Here is a 16,353-nt window from a genome sequence, read left to right as displayed (position 1 = left end):
ACCTTACCTGAGTCACCTGGACCAAAATAACTTCACAGCCAACACTAATCACATACTTGATACTGCTTTTCAGTACCAGCACTACCAAAAGCAAGAGCAACACAGCTCTGTGAAACTTTCTAGGAAGCAACTGATCACAGAGTGGACCCAGTAAACTCTTCTGCCTGATTTCTGTGGCTATTCTGCATGATTACTAATAAACACCTGGAAGGAGAGGAAATATGCTCACTCACTTTGTGTGAATTGTCTGCACTCACTCTCACAGCTTAGATTTGTTCCTTGTATTTCGTGTTTTCAGGGGAAAAGTCAGCAGCCTTGATGAACAGTGTCATGAGAGGTATCTAAAGGACATTCCCCTCCCTTTCCAATCACGTGTTCATCAATGACAGAGAATCTTACAGAAAGTCAAAGCTTGCAGGGTACAGAGGCAAAAAACCCCCAAACAAACCAAAGAGGAATTTGCATTACGAGAGAATCTTATAGCAGTTATAAAGTGATCTGCATGCCTCAAGTTTTAAAAGGGAAACCAGCAGTTTTCATTGCAATCCTAAAGCATCTTCCTCTGCCCCGGAACACCTCAGTGGCATTTCTGTTCTGGTTATTCTCCTGTTCACATAATGGAGTGGACCATTGAGTAGGGGTAGTCCCCCAGTTCACTCTCCACCACTGCTCAACACCTGATGTACCCAGGAACACCCAGTCCTCCACTCCACACCACCTGTCCACATCCCAGATCAGCTACAGGAGGCTGTGCCACAAGAGGGAAAAGGGAAAACAGGAAAATAAAATCTTTCCTGACCTCTGTGAATCCTGTGGGCAAAAACTCCTCTTCCTGGAGTGTGAGCCTGGAGTATGTAATTTTTACTTTACATAATCACACACTAATTTAAGCAACCTGTGTATATACTCAAGCTATTTTAAAAATGCCCCCAAGCTAACTACCCCTGCTCTACATCTCCTCCCAAACAGGTTCCTTTACCTCCAGGCTTTCTTTAGCATCTTGAGCAATGCCCTTGCTGATTTTGACAAAGGTTTTAGCAATGTTTTTTTGTGACTACATGGTTCCAGAATGGATTTGAGGTCAACCTGTTTTCTTGCATGTAAATAAAGCTCATAGTAATGCTATTCTTTGATTCAGCCCTTCCCTTTACCTCCTCCCTCTGTTTTTGTTTTCCTCCAGAGCTCTCTGTATTGGTGACGCCACATAAAAGGGACCCAAGATGTTGGTGCTACTGGCTGGTATCTTTGTGGTTCACATCGCCACTGTCATCATGCTCTTCGTCTCCACCATAGCCAACGTAAGTAGAGACCACCTTGGATGAGACACAGTTGTTGCCTTCCACAGCAGTAGCCAGCCCTTTATACGGCTGGCAGGGGACAGGTGGGTGGGCGCTCAGGTCTGTAGGTGAAGGACACCAGCTCATGGCCGTGAGTAAATATGAAGCAGTGACAGGTGTGCTCAGGACACAGAGAGGCAGTTGGGTGCTACAGGTGGTACTCCCAAATCCCAGAGCCAGCAGCACCTCAGCACTTCATCTGAGAGCGTGCAATGAGGAGCTGGGGAGATGAGCAGATGACAGCTCTGTGGCAGTATTTATCCTCCTGTCCAGCAGGCTGTAGCACAGCCAGCTCTGTCTGTATGGAGGGCAGCAGGCCACTGCACCCCTGCACCCTGCTGAGGCAGATTTCAGGGGCCCCTCGCACTCCTCCTGGCAGCTGTCTTGCCTCACTGTGCCCTCCTGCTGCCTCACCTGGGGAGAGGATGATCTGAGTGACTTCCCGCTGATCATGGGAACTAACTTCCCTGGTGCTCTGACTGGACCCAGCGCCTCCTGGCTTGGGGAGCCTGTGTCATCTCCCACCCTCTTTGGCTGTTGGTCCGCTGCCAACACATGCTGGCTGTTCCAGCCCTCTGTCTCGTGGTACTTGGGCTGCTGTTGCTCCCCTTACAGTTTAGGCTGACAACTGGACACAAAAGCAAGGCATCCCCCCGGCCCCCGACACACAACTGTTTCTTCCTGTTTCAGGTTTGGATGGTAGGTTCTTCCAACTTTGGATCAGCTTCAACAGGGCTCTGGCTACGGTGCAACAGGACCTGTGACCAGCTGCTAGTCAACAGTGATGATGAGGGTAAGTTACTGTGGTGGTGATGAATTGCAGGACATTTTTGCACAATACCAAGGCTGAGTCCTGACCTTCTCAAACCTATTCCCTCTGTGTTCACAGCTTCCCTCAAAGCCGTGCAAGCCTTTATGATCCTCTCGATCATTTTCTCCGTCATTGCGCTTGTCATGTTCATTGTCCAGCTATTCACCCTGGAGAAAGGCAAACGTTTCTACATCACTGGAGCCATCATGCTGGTTTGCTGTAAGTATCCATGCCTTGCAATGGCTCTGCATGCGTCCCACTGCCTCTGCAAGTGCAAGTAGCCACACGTCTGCCACGTAAGGCCATCAGGAGTGGTTGGCAGTCAGCTAAAAGTTTCAAGTGGCTCATTTTTTTGATAAAACAAAGCACTGAGGAACTGGAAAGTTGGTTGGGTTTGGGTTTTGGGGTGTTTTGGTTTTTTGTTTTTTTTTGGTTTTTTGTTTGGTTGTTTTTTTTTCTGTATATAATGAAAATATTTCCAGATTTTGGAATCCTAGTGGGTTTTACAAAACACTTTTTGAAAGACAACAGAAAGGATTAAAGTATATTTTGGGGCAGGGGAGTAAACAGTTACACAGCTACTGCTCATGGGATTCAACATGTAGCACCAGACTGTCCAGATCTTATTACCGATTTCTTCCTAACAAAGGTTTACGCCCCATGACACCCACTAAACAAGCCCTGAGTGTCTTATCATGTCTGCAAGAGAAATCCTCCATAAATAAGTCTAATGGGCAGCAGCCCCTCTCTCATATGGCACAAGGCATGCATTACCATCTCAGGGGACAATAGCATTTCAGAAACCCTTCTATGATTTCAGGAGCCCTGTAGCAATGCTGGTTTCTGTTTGTTTTCCAACTCTCTCTCTTTCCTCCCTTCCTTCCCACAGGGCTGTGCATTCTGATTGGAGTCTCAATTTACACGGCTCGGTTCACAGGCAAGATGCCCGAGTTCACAAGTTCTCACCATGGCTACTGCTTCATATTGGCTTGGATCTGCTTTTGCTTCAGTTTCATTATTGGCATCCTCTATCTTGTTCTTAGGAAAAAATAAGGCTGATGGGAGTCCAGGGGAGAGGGTTGGCTACTGGGAATGGGGAAGAATCACTCTGCTGAGAGAAATGTTGGGCCAATAGAAAAAGATGGAAACAGCCACCATCATCACCACTGCCACCACCAAGGAAAAATCACTAACAAAGCTAGAATCTTCAGAAACCCCTTCACTAAAGAGAGGGAGAAACAGCTCCAACTGATCTAGCACTCCTGGGGCTGTTGCACCAGAAATCTGAGGGTGACCCACACAGCTGTTCTCCTTTCTTGCAAAGTTATGTCATACCTTCACAAAGCTTCAAGCTCAGCAGCAATGATTGAAGTGCACCACAAAAACAAGGGCTATATCTTTTTCCCTTCCTAGAGCCCTTCTCACTTACCTTTCAGTGTGCCTTGGGGGTTGGGCAGTGAGGCTTATGACCCCTTTTTTTTGTCCATTGAAACAAATGGGATGGGCTTTTTGTTACATTTTTATATATATATATACACATGGGAAAGTTAAAGACTTTAAATTAGGAAGCAACCCAATAGAAATCAGATTACATTAATATTAAAAATATTTACAGAAATAAGACAGCTTTTTTTTTTTTTTTTTTTCCCCCTGATCTGTTTACTATTTGACATTCCCATGGTTGAATCAGATTCAGGTAGGAAGGGCAAATATACAAGTGTTGGTGATGACAGCAGAGAAAGAGAGAGAGAGAGAGAGAGAGAGAGAGAGAAGATGTGGGGTGAAGATACACAGGGGTTCCTAATTACAGAGGATGGTATTGCTCAATGATGCACATGTGGGGAGGGAATCATTTGGGTGTGTGTATACACTAAAATCTTCTGTTCAGGTCCAGAATGTGGTAACAGCACCACAACATGGCAAATCTTACTGAGACAAGTCCTTATTGGTAGGCAGGGTCTTTTTTCCACATTGTCATCCAGGACATGGTTTTGAGAGCCCCACTTTGTGACAGAGCTCATCTCAAAGGCAGATGAAACTGGTTAGCAGAGGAAATGTACTCCCTAATGAGAGATTTGGAGAGACTGAGGCAGGGCTTGTGAGTTCTGCTCCTTGCTGCACAACCTTAGGCCAGTCCCTTAACCCGGTGCTTTTCCATCTGCCAAATTCTTCTGTAAAATTATACCTACCTCCCAGGATTGCTTAGAGATTTTGAGTCTACTCTGTAATACGAGGTCCCCATCTGAAAGGCTGGCATGAGAAAGGCACTGGTACTGCTGCAACCCACAAATTTCTGCCAGGTCAAGGAATCTCAGTCGCAAGTGGCATTTATAAGGAACAGGAGGTCAAAACTTCCTGTGACTCCATCCACAACTGAAAGACAGAGAGTATAAAAAAACCACACAAGTGAAGATTGTGCATGGATGCTATTTACCTTTCTCTCTCTCTCTCGCTCTCTCTCTTTCTCTTTCTGTTACATTTTCTTCTTATGTAGACTTTATCAGTCTGGTGGATATATTCTAGTACTGTATGTTGCTGTTTCATTAACAAAGGTTATTTCATATATAGTCATTGTAAATATTTTGAAATGCATATTTTTAACTTCAAGGATATAAAAATAAAATCTGATTCCCTTTATAATAAAGAGTTTTGCTTTAGTGTTTTTTTTCATTAGCATTTTTGATATTTTGGGCTTCTGTAATGGAAGTATTTGCTGTTCCCACTGAATCAAGGCTCACTACTTTAAGATGATGCAGAACTACCGTGTTATCTTGGTTGTCAGTATATGAGATTTCCCATTTTGGAGGGGAGGAGGAAGCAAAACAACTCTCAGACCTCCCATTTCAGGCTCTCTGCAAGCTCAAGCAGATAGTATGAGCAATGGTACACTCAGTCCTAGAGCCAAGCTTTACTTCTCACCCAGGAGAACTGGAAATGTACTTTTGCTCTCTAGCAGAATCTTATCTCTGTGGAAGCTGGTGCCTAAGATGCTGCAGGATTTATTATGTCTTAGACCGACCTTCAGCAAAAGTGAGTCCCAAAGCAAAATCACTAAGGTGTTGGCCTGGGACACTTGACTTAGTATAGCTGTTGCTTCCTTAGATTTGTCTGGTCAAACACATCAGCAGCTCTAGAGCTTGAGCAAAGAGTCCAAAGCCCAGGACACTGGCAGATCTCAGCAAACTTGGGGCACAATCTTGTGAGCTGTGAAGTGAGGTAAAGCCTAGCAGGAATCAACTGAGCAGGAATTTTTTCTTTATCAATTAATCCACCTTAAGGAGAGCCAAGACACATGCTAATTAAGTGACATGAATATTTAGGAGCTGAAGTTTTACCAGAGAAGGACCTCATACACAGCAGGGTGTGGGAAGGCTCAAAGTGTGTGATGTGTGGACACTTGTCTTCGTCTCAGGGGGTCCCAGCAGTCTTGCTGTCCTCATCCTCCTGGCACTCCTAGAAGTGTAGGGTAACCAAAGTCCAGTCAGGCACTGGGGGATGAGGCTACCCTGGCTACAAGCTAATACTGGCAGCTGAGACGTGAGTTAGGGGTTGAGGTGGGAATACTGGGGGATGCTATCCAGGGAGCTTTGCAGGAGCACGCCCACTGCTTGACTGGTATCCATGCCCTGTTTCAAGCATGGCACATGACACATAACAATACGATACCTTACAAGCTAACAAAATAATCCCAATTTTGTTGGGATGCCCAGGACAGGTCGAACGCAATGCTCTCAATTTTTGAACAACAGTCTCCAACAACTTTTGCCTCATCACAAACTGTTGGCACTGGCAATTCAGCAAGGATATGAAGGCTGCTGGACACTCTGAGAAGCTTGGTTTGCCTGAAAAACCACTTGGGCTTTTAAAGGATCGGTGCCCTAATCTACATTTGGCAAAAATCACTAGATGCTCTGGCATCTGTCTACGCTAGTCGATGCAGTCCCTGAAGTATATCCCATCCCAAATGAGATGGTCTTTACTCCACACCTGCTAGCTCCCACTACCATCTTCTGAGTCCTGCTACATTAGAGGCTGGCAGGCAGGGGATTACTCTGGCCACTGGCAGGAGAGAATACACCAGACAGAAAAGCAGATGCCAACAAATGAATCGATTACAAAACAGAAGGAAGCAGAAAAGGATAGAAGCAAAAGTCACTATTGGTTTCTGTCATATGACAGATGTTTTCTCAAAGATCATCTTCCATACAGCGTGAAGGGGCATTGACCCAGTGCCACACCAACTGTGAGACATAAAGTCATGGTACGCCTGCAAGAGCCATTACAGGGATTTCAGGGATCAGGTCTTACAAAGGCCAAGACCAAAACTGACCCTGACTCCTTCAGAGGTAAAACACAGCAGAGTCTGTGCACTGGATGAGAAGCCTTTGGAAGAGGAGAAGCAGAGAAATAAAACAATTCTCATGCCTGAGACTCCATGGCAGAGCAAAGGAAGGATTCCCCCTCCCTGGTCCTCTTTCTGCAGGTCACAGTGCAAGCAGGAAGGGATTTGTCCATAGATGAACAACTGACTAATTCAGGTCGTTGGACTACATGCTAGCGCTGACTGAAATCACACCAGGAGCTAGCAGAGGCCATACACAGAGGACAGCCCTGCCAGACTTGACTTTTCTGAGAGCTTCTAAGGAATGAGGATAAACAGAAGTTCTCCAAACAGGAGGTGCTCAGTATAAGGAGGCAATGCCAGCAAAGACCATTTTGTTAGTCATACTCAGGAGGATCAAGTAAAAGCTATTTCCACACCCATTACAAGGTAAAGAGAGCAGAGACCTCCAGGAAGACCTAAAAATGAGAGACAGCCAAGGGGGCAAGAGCAGGGGACACTTGCTCTGACCAGAGAGTCAGGCTATGCAGGCTGTAAAGAAGCAGTCCAATAACTGCTCACATTACCAAGTTTGAAATGATCTGTACCCATTCAAGGCAGTGTTGCAAAAGCCTCTGCAGACAGCTTAGGGGAGAGTCCTGCTCTGTAAATGACAGAAGCCAAAACCAGCAAAGCAAAGCAACTGACCCATGGGCTGATCAAGAGGTGATGACAGCACTGCAAACACAAAGGCGGCAGCACCATTTCAGAATGCAGCTGCCTGCAAGCACACCCAGAGCAGGGGAATGGCTTGATTCCCTTGCAGCAAAGAAGATAGAAAAAGCAAACCACCACCAACAACAAAAAAAAAGCGTGCAAGGAATAGGGAGATCATGGGGGGCATAGAAGATGATTCTAGGAGCGCTGTAAAAGATTATGGGTCACTTCCAGCACTGGAGTAAAACTCCACTGCAGGCATCCAGAGTGCAGTTGGCCCAAGAATCATTTAACAGAGGAAAGCAAGATGAAATCAGCATGAAACATTATCCCACTCAAAACATATCCAGCCCAAGGGGCAGCCCAGAAATGCGTGCTGCAGTTGTACTAGTCTTTAGAAGGCTGCCTAATCTTGTGATTATTTATATTTGCAGCTCTGCCTGCTCAGATAATAAGAGCAGTCAGGGTACCAGTTGATTGCTGGAGGAACTGGGGAGGAATTTCAATCCCAGACTCTCTGTTCCTGCTTTGCACAGTTGACAAGGTACATCACTGCAGGCAGCTCAGCTCTCCCAACATTGTCAGAGCCATGGTTTTGGATTAGATACACCAGTGATCTGATGCATGATGACAAATCTCATGTTGCACAATTCACCCAAAGTATGTGGGTATCTGGTATAAATATACACCTTGTCATCTGTTACACTGCTTAGGAAACTTGATTGCCTTCCTGCTCAACCTAGTGTGGAAGGCTGTAGCAGGCAGTCTTCTTCCCTTCTACTCCCTCTCAGGCTTCTCATGTGGACCAGGCTAGCCAGGGACCAGCAGGTTCAATCCAGAGGGTGAGGGGCCTCCAGCCAGCATCTTCACAGAGGCAAGCACAGGAGATTTATGAGAACCCCAGATGCTTCATCTGGTTTTATAGGCTAATCCCAGTGTTCAGATTTGGGTAACAGAGCCAGATCTATCTGCATTGAGGTCCAGAGGAAGAGGCAATGCTGTGGAGCTCTGCCCTGTGAGTATGGTTACTCTCATACAGATGACCTGGAGAGCATAACGCAGTCAGAGGTGCTAAAGGAATGGGTGTTGGGGGTGCTCCTGCCTCTCTCCACCTTCCAGATGAATCTGTGGGTGGAGAAAAGCCTGGCTTTTTTTCAATAAACATAAATTATTTCTTCCTCTGGAAGCAACTCCCAGAATAACCTGTGTCATTCATATGCTCACTGTAAAGGTTTTTGGGCCTTGCTCTGGTGATAAGATGAAGCTGAGAGGGCTGAGCTATAATTCAGTGAATTAAAAAAGGACTTCCTAGAGCTTTGGGAGGTTAGGGGGATGTGTGGCTCTGAGAGACAGAGGAATATCAACTGAATCCAGCAGTATCTTGTTATCAGTGCCCAGAAGCCATACATAAAAGCCACTAATAAACACACCAAGGCAGCTTAGCCAAGCAAGGAAAAAGTGGAGCTGTAGGCATGGCCTGTGAGAGGGGGTGTCAGGATGTAGAGACAAGGAACGGGGAGCTGGCAAAGAGGCTTCCACATGCTCGTCACACTGCGACCATGGCAGGTCTCTCCTATGCTCCTGGGCAACGCAGGGCTCCCTGGGAGCTGCTGACAGCCTGGAAGTCCTTCTGATATCTGTAAAAGCTAAGGCTGCTCAGTATTTTAGGGGCATGGTTAGCAGCTCCAAGGATTGGGTCTACAACTCTTACAATTTTTGTTTACAGACTCGGGGAGGTAAATTATAGCCTCAGCACACCTTGAATATACTTTTCTAGGGGGTTCTGTTTCTAAATGGTATTCTGGAGCAGGAGTTACTTCATGTGCATCACACAGAAGATGACCAAACATGCAGCACAGCAAGCAGCTTTGCAGCAAAGAAATCAGAACCCTTGCATTTTGCATCCCAGCTCTGGAAAGGGCTTGCAGGCTCTGCAAGAGAGCCAGAGTGTGGGGAGAGGGAGGCAGAGGTGAGAGGCAGGAGTGAAGTCCTCAAGACCGTCCCAGAAGCAAGGAGCATGGATGCTACCTAGCCAAGAGAGTGGACTGGCAGTGAGTCATCAGATGCCATGCAGGAATGAGGCAGCGGAGAGACATGGAGGATCAGATGTTTGGACAAGAGGCAGAAAGAGACGAACAAACACTGCAGAAGACCCCTGAAGACTATCACAACCCTGGTGGCTTGGCGGAGGACAAGCAGTTCAGTGGGGAGGTGTATGGAGTCTGGGACACCTGAGACCCACTGCAATCGTTTTCCAAGCAGACAGACCCTGACAGGCAGTAGACTGACTTCCCCAAGGCAGAAGAAGAGGCTCATGTTTTTTTTTGAGGTGAACTGTTGTAAACTGTCCAGCACCGAGGACCCGCGTGTGCCCTTTCCGCCCCTTGATGTCTGAAGAGCCCGGTCCCCTGCGTTGTCACTAGAGGTCACTGCAAGCCCAGCAAATGCCTCTGCTGACTCTATCTTACAATCCTGTGATTTCAGGCGTGGGCATCCCCAGCCAGGGTCAGCGCTGCTCTACCACAGTATAATTCAGGAATAGGAGCATGCCCTAGCCTCGCTTGGCAGCCCTCACATGGGCTCCCCACTTGTCTGTTGCATGTCATGTAGAAGATGGAAGAGGCATGTCAGGTACACCTTCTACCACGTAAGAGGTAACACCATGGGAGTATTTATTGCTAATAAAAAACCCTACAGGGCAAATAGAAATGGAAGAACTTTCTAGCCATCAGGACTAAACAGATGACTGTGGCTCAGTTCCCTTAGAACACTGAAAGCTGTTTTGGAGTCAAGGAGATAGATAGGTTTGTCCCACACTCCTGCAATTAATTCCATCCCCTCTGCTCTATACTGCCAGAGAAACTGAGGCAGAGCAATTGCATCAAGTTGGGGAAAGCAGGCTGGAAGCAGAGAATGGAGGGGATGCTGGGGTGGCCTGAAGATGGAAAGCGTACAGTCCTTTAGGACCTCCACAGCTTCCATCTCAGAGGGGAACCCTTTCCCACTAGCTCCCCTTCACTCACAGTGGTTCTTAACAAAACAGGAGCTTTTCTCAGTTTCCCAAAGAGGAAGTCCTAGGTTCCTAAAGTCTGATTTCAGTAGGCCAGTAGCTAAATCTATATTTAAGAGAACCAGCTTTCAGGGGTGTGGTTTTAATAGTGATGAGCTGCCAGTGAAATCTGTGGAAACTGCAGAGGCTCAGCAAAGTCTATCAATTTAAGTATCTCATTTCAAACACTCAAGCCCAAAAAACTGAACACAGACACCTAGTACAGACCTTGAAACCCCACAGCAGGGGGACAAATTGATCAGAAAGTCATTGCTTTTTTTGCCATGTGCCTACCAGAAGATTTGCAATGACCTTGCTGCAACAAAGGCTAAGTTTGTATCTGTAGTGCAGTAAATCTAGTGGTCCCTGTTGTATAATTGTATGTCCATAGAGAGGCATGACAGCTCTCTTGCTGGGGGGAAAAAAATCATGGGGTGGAAGTGTGGTAGAGCCCAGACAACAGGAGATAAATGAAACTGAGCACAGGAGTGAGTTTTTCCATTCAAATTCAGAGGATTCTGCAAACTATAGAACCATGGAGTGGTCTGGGTTGGAAGGGACCTTTAAAGGCCATCTAGTCCAAGTCCCTGCAGTGAGCAGGGACATCTTCAACTAGCTCAGGTTGTCCAGAGCCCTGCCCAGCCTGACCTTGAATGCTTCCAGGGGTGGGGCTTCTACCACCTCTCTGGGCAACCTGTGCCTGTGTTTCACCACTCTCATTGTAAAAAAATTTCTTCCTCATACCTAGTCTAAATCTACCCTCATTTAGTTTAAAACCATTACCCCTTGTCCTGTTGCTACAGGTCCCGCAGAAATGTTTTTCCGCAAAATTATGAAGCATTAGTTTGATCCAGTCATCAAAGCTCTGGCAGAGGTGAGAGAGGCCTGGGAAAAGGTGATGGCTTTGGGAAGTTCTGGGATTGTCTGTTGTTCTTTGGACAAGTTCCTCCTTCTGCCACCTCAGTTTAACCTCTCAGGTGTTGGAGAGGAGACTTCCCTTTCCCTCCAGCCAATTGCACCCTTGACACACAGCTCCCTCAGCTGTCACCTCCTAGGCTGCCTTTGTGGGAGTGGGAAATCAGAGGGGACTTGCCAGACTCTTTCTGCAATGCACTGCACTTGAGACAAGGGACAGAGAAATGTTGTGGACATAGCAGGCAGTTCAGTGGAGATCTGGGGGGCAGGACTGATCCAGCTACCCCATAGCCTTCAACCGTGCCTCCTCCAGCAGCAGAATGCTCAGAGAGCAAGGAGGGGATATCCTGACCCCGGGCAGGAGCAAGTATCAGCTGTTTAGGCCATACTTGCTGCATGCCAGCACAGGTCAAGTGAAGCTTCAGTCAGCTCACCACTCACCACCTCCCCAGCTAATGTCCTGGGCAGCTGCCTGCTTCACCCGTGCCAGCAGCTAATGAGCAGCCGTGAGTGGTGGAAGGAGACAGGCCTCCAAGGATGACCTTTCTGTATTACTTTCACAATGTGACTAGCAAACAAGGGCATTCGGGTTAGGATTCACAAACCCTCAAGCAGATATTGGTCATGAAGAATCAAGCACAGTCATCTCCAGATCCAGCGTGCTTCAGAGCAGAACCAGTGCAGCACAGGGAGCGAGACCAGACTGACCTGTAGTGCCAATGGTGCTGTTACTGAGCACCAGCCGGCCGTTACATTCATTCACATTCAGATGACTATGGTTTTGACACATACTAAGCACTTACTCTGAACTTCTCCTGTGCTGGGTCTCTCTGTCCTATTTTATTTGTCTCTTCACAGGGAAAAGACAGATTTTTGTGCTATCTGCTTCTAAGGCAAAGCTTAATGAAAAGCAGATGCTTTCTACCGTGACTGTTTCCTTTTGTCCTTCCCTAGATGGCTTCTATCCTCTCCCTACTGCAGAGATGGAAGCAAAATTTGTCAGAGCAGCATGCTGGGAGTCATGCAGGAGCCCTTTGTTGCCCAGGTGAAAATCAATACCACTTAGGCCAACACATATGCTATAGATAGAAGCACTACTTGTTTGGAGAAGCCACGATCAGGAAAGTTAGCCCATTCCTAACTTTCTGACTGTTCTAGCTGTGTTACCAATGTCTCCAAATATTAGCAAAGCTTTTCTGCCATAAGTAGAGTCAGATCTAGGGGCAATTCAGGTGGAAAACACTGCACAGCCTTGCATGTGTCATGCCAGGTGTAGCTAAGAGAATAAATCCACATCACTATGTTGTAACCTTATTCTTTTCCCTGGAATAACTGATCTTAATGGGATCCAAGCAAAATGGAGCTCTTCTTCCATCAGATGGTCTCTCTATGAGAAGGTGCAATGGATGGGAAGCCACAGACTCTGAGTTCTTGCTTCTTATCTCTTTCACTGTCTGGAATTGCTCTGTTTCTAACAGCATCCTTCATATACATGGATTCATCTCAGCTTTCATAGTTTCACATAACCTACTTAAAAAGGTTGAGAGTATGGCTGCAAAGTCACCTCCAGCAGGTCTGGGAAAAGAGATTTCTAGTAGATATCTAGAAATTTCTAGACTACCTCTGCCTTCTAGGTCTACTAAAACCTTTACACCTGACTGTTCCCTATATGCAAAACAAAGCTACTGTCTGCATTCCCACCTTCAAGACAGTCAGTGTAGGTATCACTTGTCATTATTTAACAAAAAGCACCCTTCTCCTGATCTGATCCCCAGCCCTTCCAGGAGTGGAAGGGCTGACACATGCCATGTCACCCCCTCACCACATTGCTTCCTTAAGGACTGCCTTCCTCTTGCTTCCCAGTGCTGCCATCTTACAGAGTTCCCACAGGTACTCAAAGGGCAAATGTCTCAGCTTTAATCCTCAAAGCCATCAGCAATTATCTTGCATCACATTTGCCACTCTTCTCTGTCACATGTGCGCTCTTAGCTCCCACCAGTGTTGAAAGCTTCCAACAGCCCTTGCCTTTTCAAAGGGCACTGCAGACAGCCATTTACACTTTAAATAGATATTAAAATGAAGCCACCTGCATGCCTTCCAGTTCCTGAACTGCGGAGCAGAGTGATGGATAATGGAAGTGTACCAACACATCAACAGTTTCCACTAGCAACTGCTGCAAAATAGCACGATACCAACTTCAAATATGGACAGGAAATGGCTTTTGATATCAAATGTAAGTTTCAACCCCATAAGAGTCTCTAAAAATAAGCATTTTATTCCCACTCACCCTTGATTTGATACCAATTGAATTGTGGAGAAGGACCAAGCTCTAGAAACAGAAATAATAATAGAGGTACAGTTTTAATGAACTAATTCTATATTCTTCCCCTTTCTACTGGACCTGCTGCCTCATTCAGCACACGGAAGTGCTCCACAGATGAGGCTATCTCCTTTATTCACTCTGTGGCCGTATTTATCTGCACGCCAGCAGCACACTGCACAGAATACAGAACTTTGCATCCCTCCTGGGCTTTTCAGTTTGCTGTTATTATCACTGCTGAGCAGTTCCCAAACTCAAAAGGACTTTTGTCTTCAGTCATCCCTACAAAACCAAACCATTATCACAGAAATTTGAGAGACAGGTGAATTGATTCACAGGTGGATCACAGCTAAAAATCTGAGTGCTGACCATTAATTTTGGCCACTGCAGTGGCTGCCTGCCTTTACCTACAAAAGGAAAGAGCTCATGATCACTACTGAAAAGTTGGGGGTGTGATTTGCTCAGCATCACATTTAGAGTCCATGGTAAATGCAGAGAGAGAAGAGTGGGTTTCTGCAATCCACTGTAATGTTCTCAATATGGCTAGCTGTATTCATCTTCTTGCCTACACACAGAGGTAGAAGAAAGGTTGTATGCATTTCCTTAAGCCACCAGTAACCTCAGGTCAGGATTCCTGATCTGGAAAACACCAGGAAACTTCCCACCAGTGTGAACCCTCTGGATGGGAAACACCAGACCATGAAGATAAATGTCAAAAAGATCAATTAATCTTGGGTGCCACTATCAAGACACCATAGCCCATGTATAGAAATCTCCATGCATTCAAAGCACAGCTCCTATGGGTTTCAGGTGCAATGGTGATTTCTGCAAAGCAGAACACAATGGCTCCCATCAGCCCCTTTACTCCCCTGAAATAAGTCATGTCTGCGTAGATCTGCTTTTAAACAATTAAGCGCAAGCTCTCCTGGCTGAGAACCAAGTGCTGCACATTTGCATCCCAACTTTACGCCTTTTTGCGCATTGAGCCCATCCAGATGGCAGGCTGTATTTGAGGCTTAATGATCTGCTTCCCCTCCCCCCAGTACGGGCACAGTAAATCACTAGCAAATCTTCCCGATGGTCTTTTAGAGGAAAGACAGATCAAATACATACAATGTGTCTTAAAATACCAAGTCCTCAGGAAAATTATGGTCTGCAACATTGGTGCAGAGCACGGATTCAACTGGATTACTTAAAATGCTTGCAAGTAAGCTTTCCCTGCCAGCTCACCCTTTCCAAGTCCCCATGCCTGAGACTCGGTCCTTCATCAGGCAAAGATTTTGCCAGACATGACTTTCTCACTCCACTCTTGGTCACTGCAATTCCCTGCCCCCTCCAAAGAAAGGTTCTTTTAGCAGAGACAGGCAGAGCAAAACTTTTGAAAAAACTCAAGAAAAGCTAGAGTTTGGTCTGTTTGAAGATTGGACACTGCTCACCACAGAGGCTGCTGGAGCCCTGGCTTCCGGGGCAGAACTTTACACACCCAAGTCCTGACCAGGAGATGTATGTCTTCATGACACAAGACCCTGCTGCATCTTTAGCCCACAGAGCACTGTACAGAATACAGGGATCTGCTCACAGAACCAGACCTCAAACAGAGAGATCTTAAGATATCCCTATGTGTGGCCACACAAGAGACTTTTCTCTTTTGACGAGAGGGTAAAGTGGCACACACATAGTCTCATTAAATGGCCACAGCAATCTGACTGCCCCCCACAACATCACACAGAAAGCTGTAGCAGAGGCAGGCACTGCCTCTGAAGTGTCCTGAGAGCACTTAAGAGCCTTAATGTGAAGACACCTCTGTGTCCAGCCTGGGGACCTCCATCTCATTCTCTTCGAACTTTTCAATATCTGTAGCGATGAAGGCAAAGGCTTTGAGCTCTGCAGTCCTCATTGCTACAGAGTTCTGACCTCTCCCAAAGCACCTGCTCAGTGAGGCATGGTCCTGTGATGAAACATCATGTGCTCTTGTATTTAAAGATCGGTGAATGGTTTGGGATGCCAAAGCTATTAATTCAGGTTCACATCAGACTTAATTATGACATTTCCTGGGTACTCAATTTTGTTCCTCAAATTAATTCTTTTTATAATCAAAAGACTAAAAGACTGTTTTCCAGTGTGTGTGGCATACTTACAAGAAGAAATTCCCTCCTATGGAGTTGACTGTGTTTCTGTCCACTTAAGCTAGATCTGACAACTTAAGTTATTTGTATGCCTTGAGCTAACCATCTGCATAGGAGTAAGCATCAGCTATAGCTTATATGTAATATACTGCACCAAATATAATTACATCCACATGTGCATTCAAACAAAGTGCCAATGTTATTTCTCAGAGAATATGGGAGCAAGGGCCAGGGGCCAGCGAAATAATTTTCAGCTTTTAAGTGACAGACAATGGAAGTGATCCAGCCTTGCATCTCATAAGTACTGGCAGATTGGCCAGGCTTTGGATGCTAACAAAGAGATTCAGTACATGGGCCTGGTTTCAATTAATGAGCATGTGTCCATATGGCTCTGTGTGTGTATGTGTTTATACTGAGTGTTCTTTCCTCTTAATGGGTGTTGCATAAGTACAAGTGTGCATGTGTGTGCCTGTGAAGACGGGTTCAGAGCTAGTTCAAAAATGCCCAGCAGCACAGGCAAAATTTAATGTTGACACCCAGAACAAAAGGTCTTGTATATTAACTATGACAAGACCCAAAAAATATTATATTTTTAACAGAAAACCTTTCTTCCCTGGCAGGAAATCAGATCCATGTGACAGCAGTGGAAGCACCAAACCTGAGCTGCTGACCATGTGGGATCTGCCACTGTGTTGGGGCAGGGTAGCAACAGTCGGTGGTGGGACGTACCCCACACAGGGAGAGCGAAGGACCCAAT

The 16,353-nt window shown here is 46.1% G+C and overlaps 1 protein-coding gene across 1 annotated transcript; it reads left to right on the top strand.

Annotated features, from left to right (window-relative positions):
- The first annotated feature begins 1,220 nt into the window (after positions 1 to 1,220).
- EMP1 (epithelial membrane protein 1) lies at positions 1,221 to 3,201 on the top strand. Its single transcript, XM_010170419.1, has 4 exons — positions 1,221 to 1,298; positions 2,028 to 2,130; positions 2,227 to 2,367; positions 3,038 to 3,201. The coding sequence occupies exons 1-4, from the start codon at positions 1,221 to 1,223 to the stop codon at positions 3,199 to 3,201; spliced, it is 486 nt and encodes a 161-aa protein (XP_010168721.1).
- Positions 3,202 to 16,353: the final 13,152 nt, after the last annotated feature.

This window comes from Antrostomus carolinensis, unplaced genomic scaffold (assembly GCF_000700745.2).
Source record: "Antrostomus carolinensis isolate BGI_N321 unplaced genomic scaffold, ASM70074v2 scaffold21066, whole genome shotgun sequence".
NCBI classification, from domain to species: Eukaryota; Metazoa; Chordata; class Aves; order Caprimulgiformes; family Caprimulgidae; genus Antrostomus; species Antrostomus carolinensis.
The sequence above is the reverse complement of the archived record's forward strand: the minus strand, read 5'-3'. Positions and strand labels throughout refer to the sequence as shown.

What these genes read in the sequence shown, in the direction of transcription:
- EMP1 (XM_010170419.1), top strand. Translation starts at nt 1,221, where the DNA reads ATGTTGGTGCTACTGGCTGGTATCTTTGTGGTTCACATCGCCACTGTC. An exon ending in AGTCAACAGTGATGATGAGG is followed by an intron (nt 2,131 to 2,226) that starts GTAAGTTACTGT and finishes CTGTGTTCACAG; the next exon opens with CTTCCCTCAAAGCCGTGCAA. An exon ending in AGCCATCATGCTGGTTTGCT is followed by an intron (nt 2,368 to 3,037) that starts GTAAGTATCCAT and finishes TCCTTCCCACAG; the next exon opens with GGCTGTGCATTCTGATTGGA.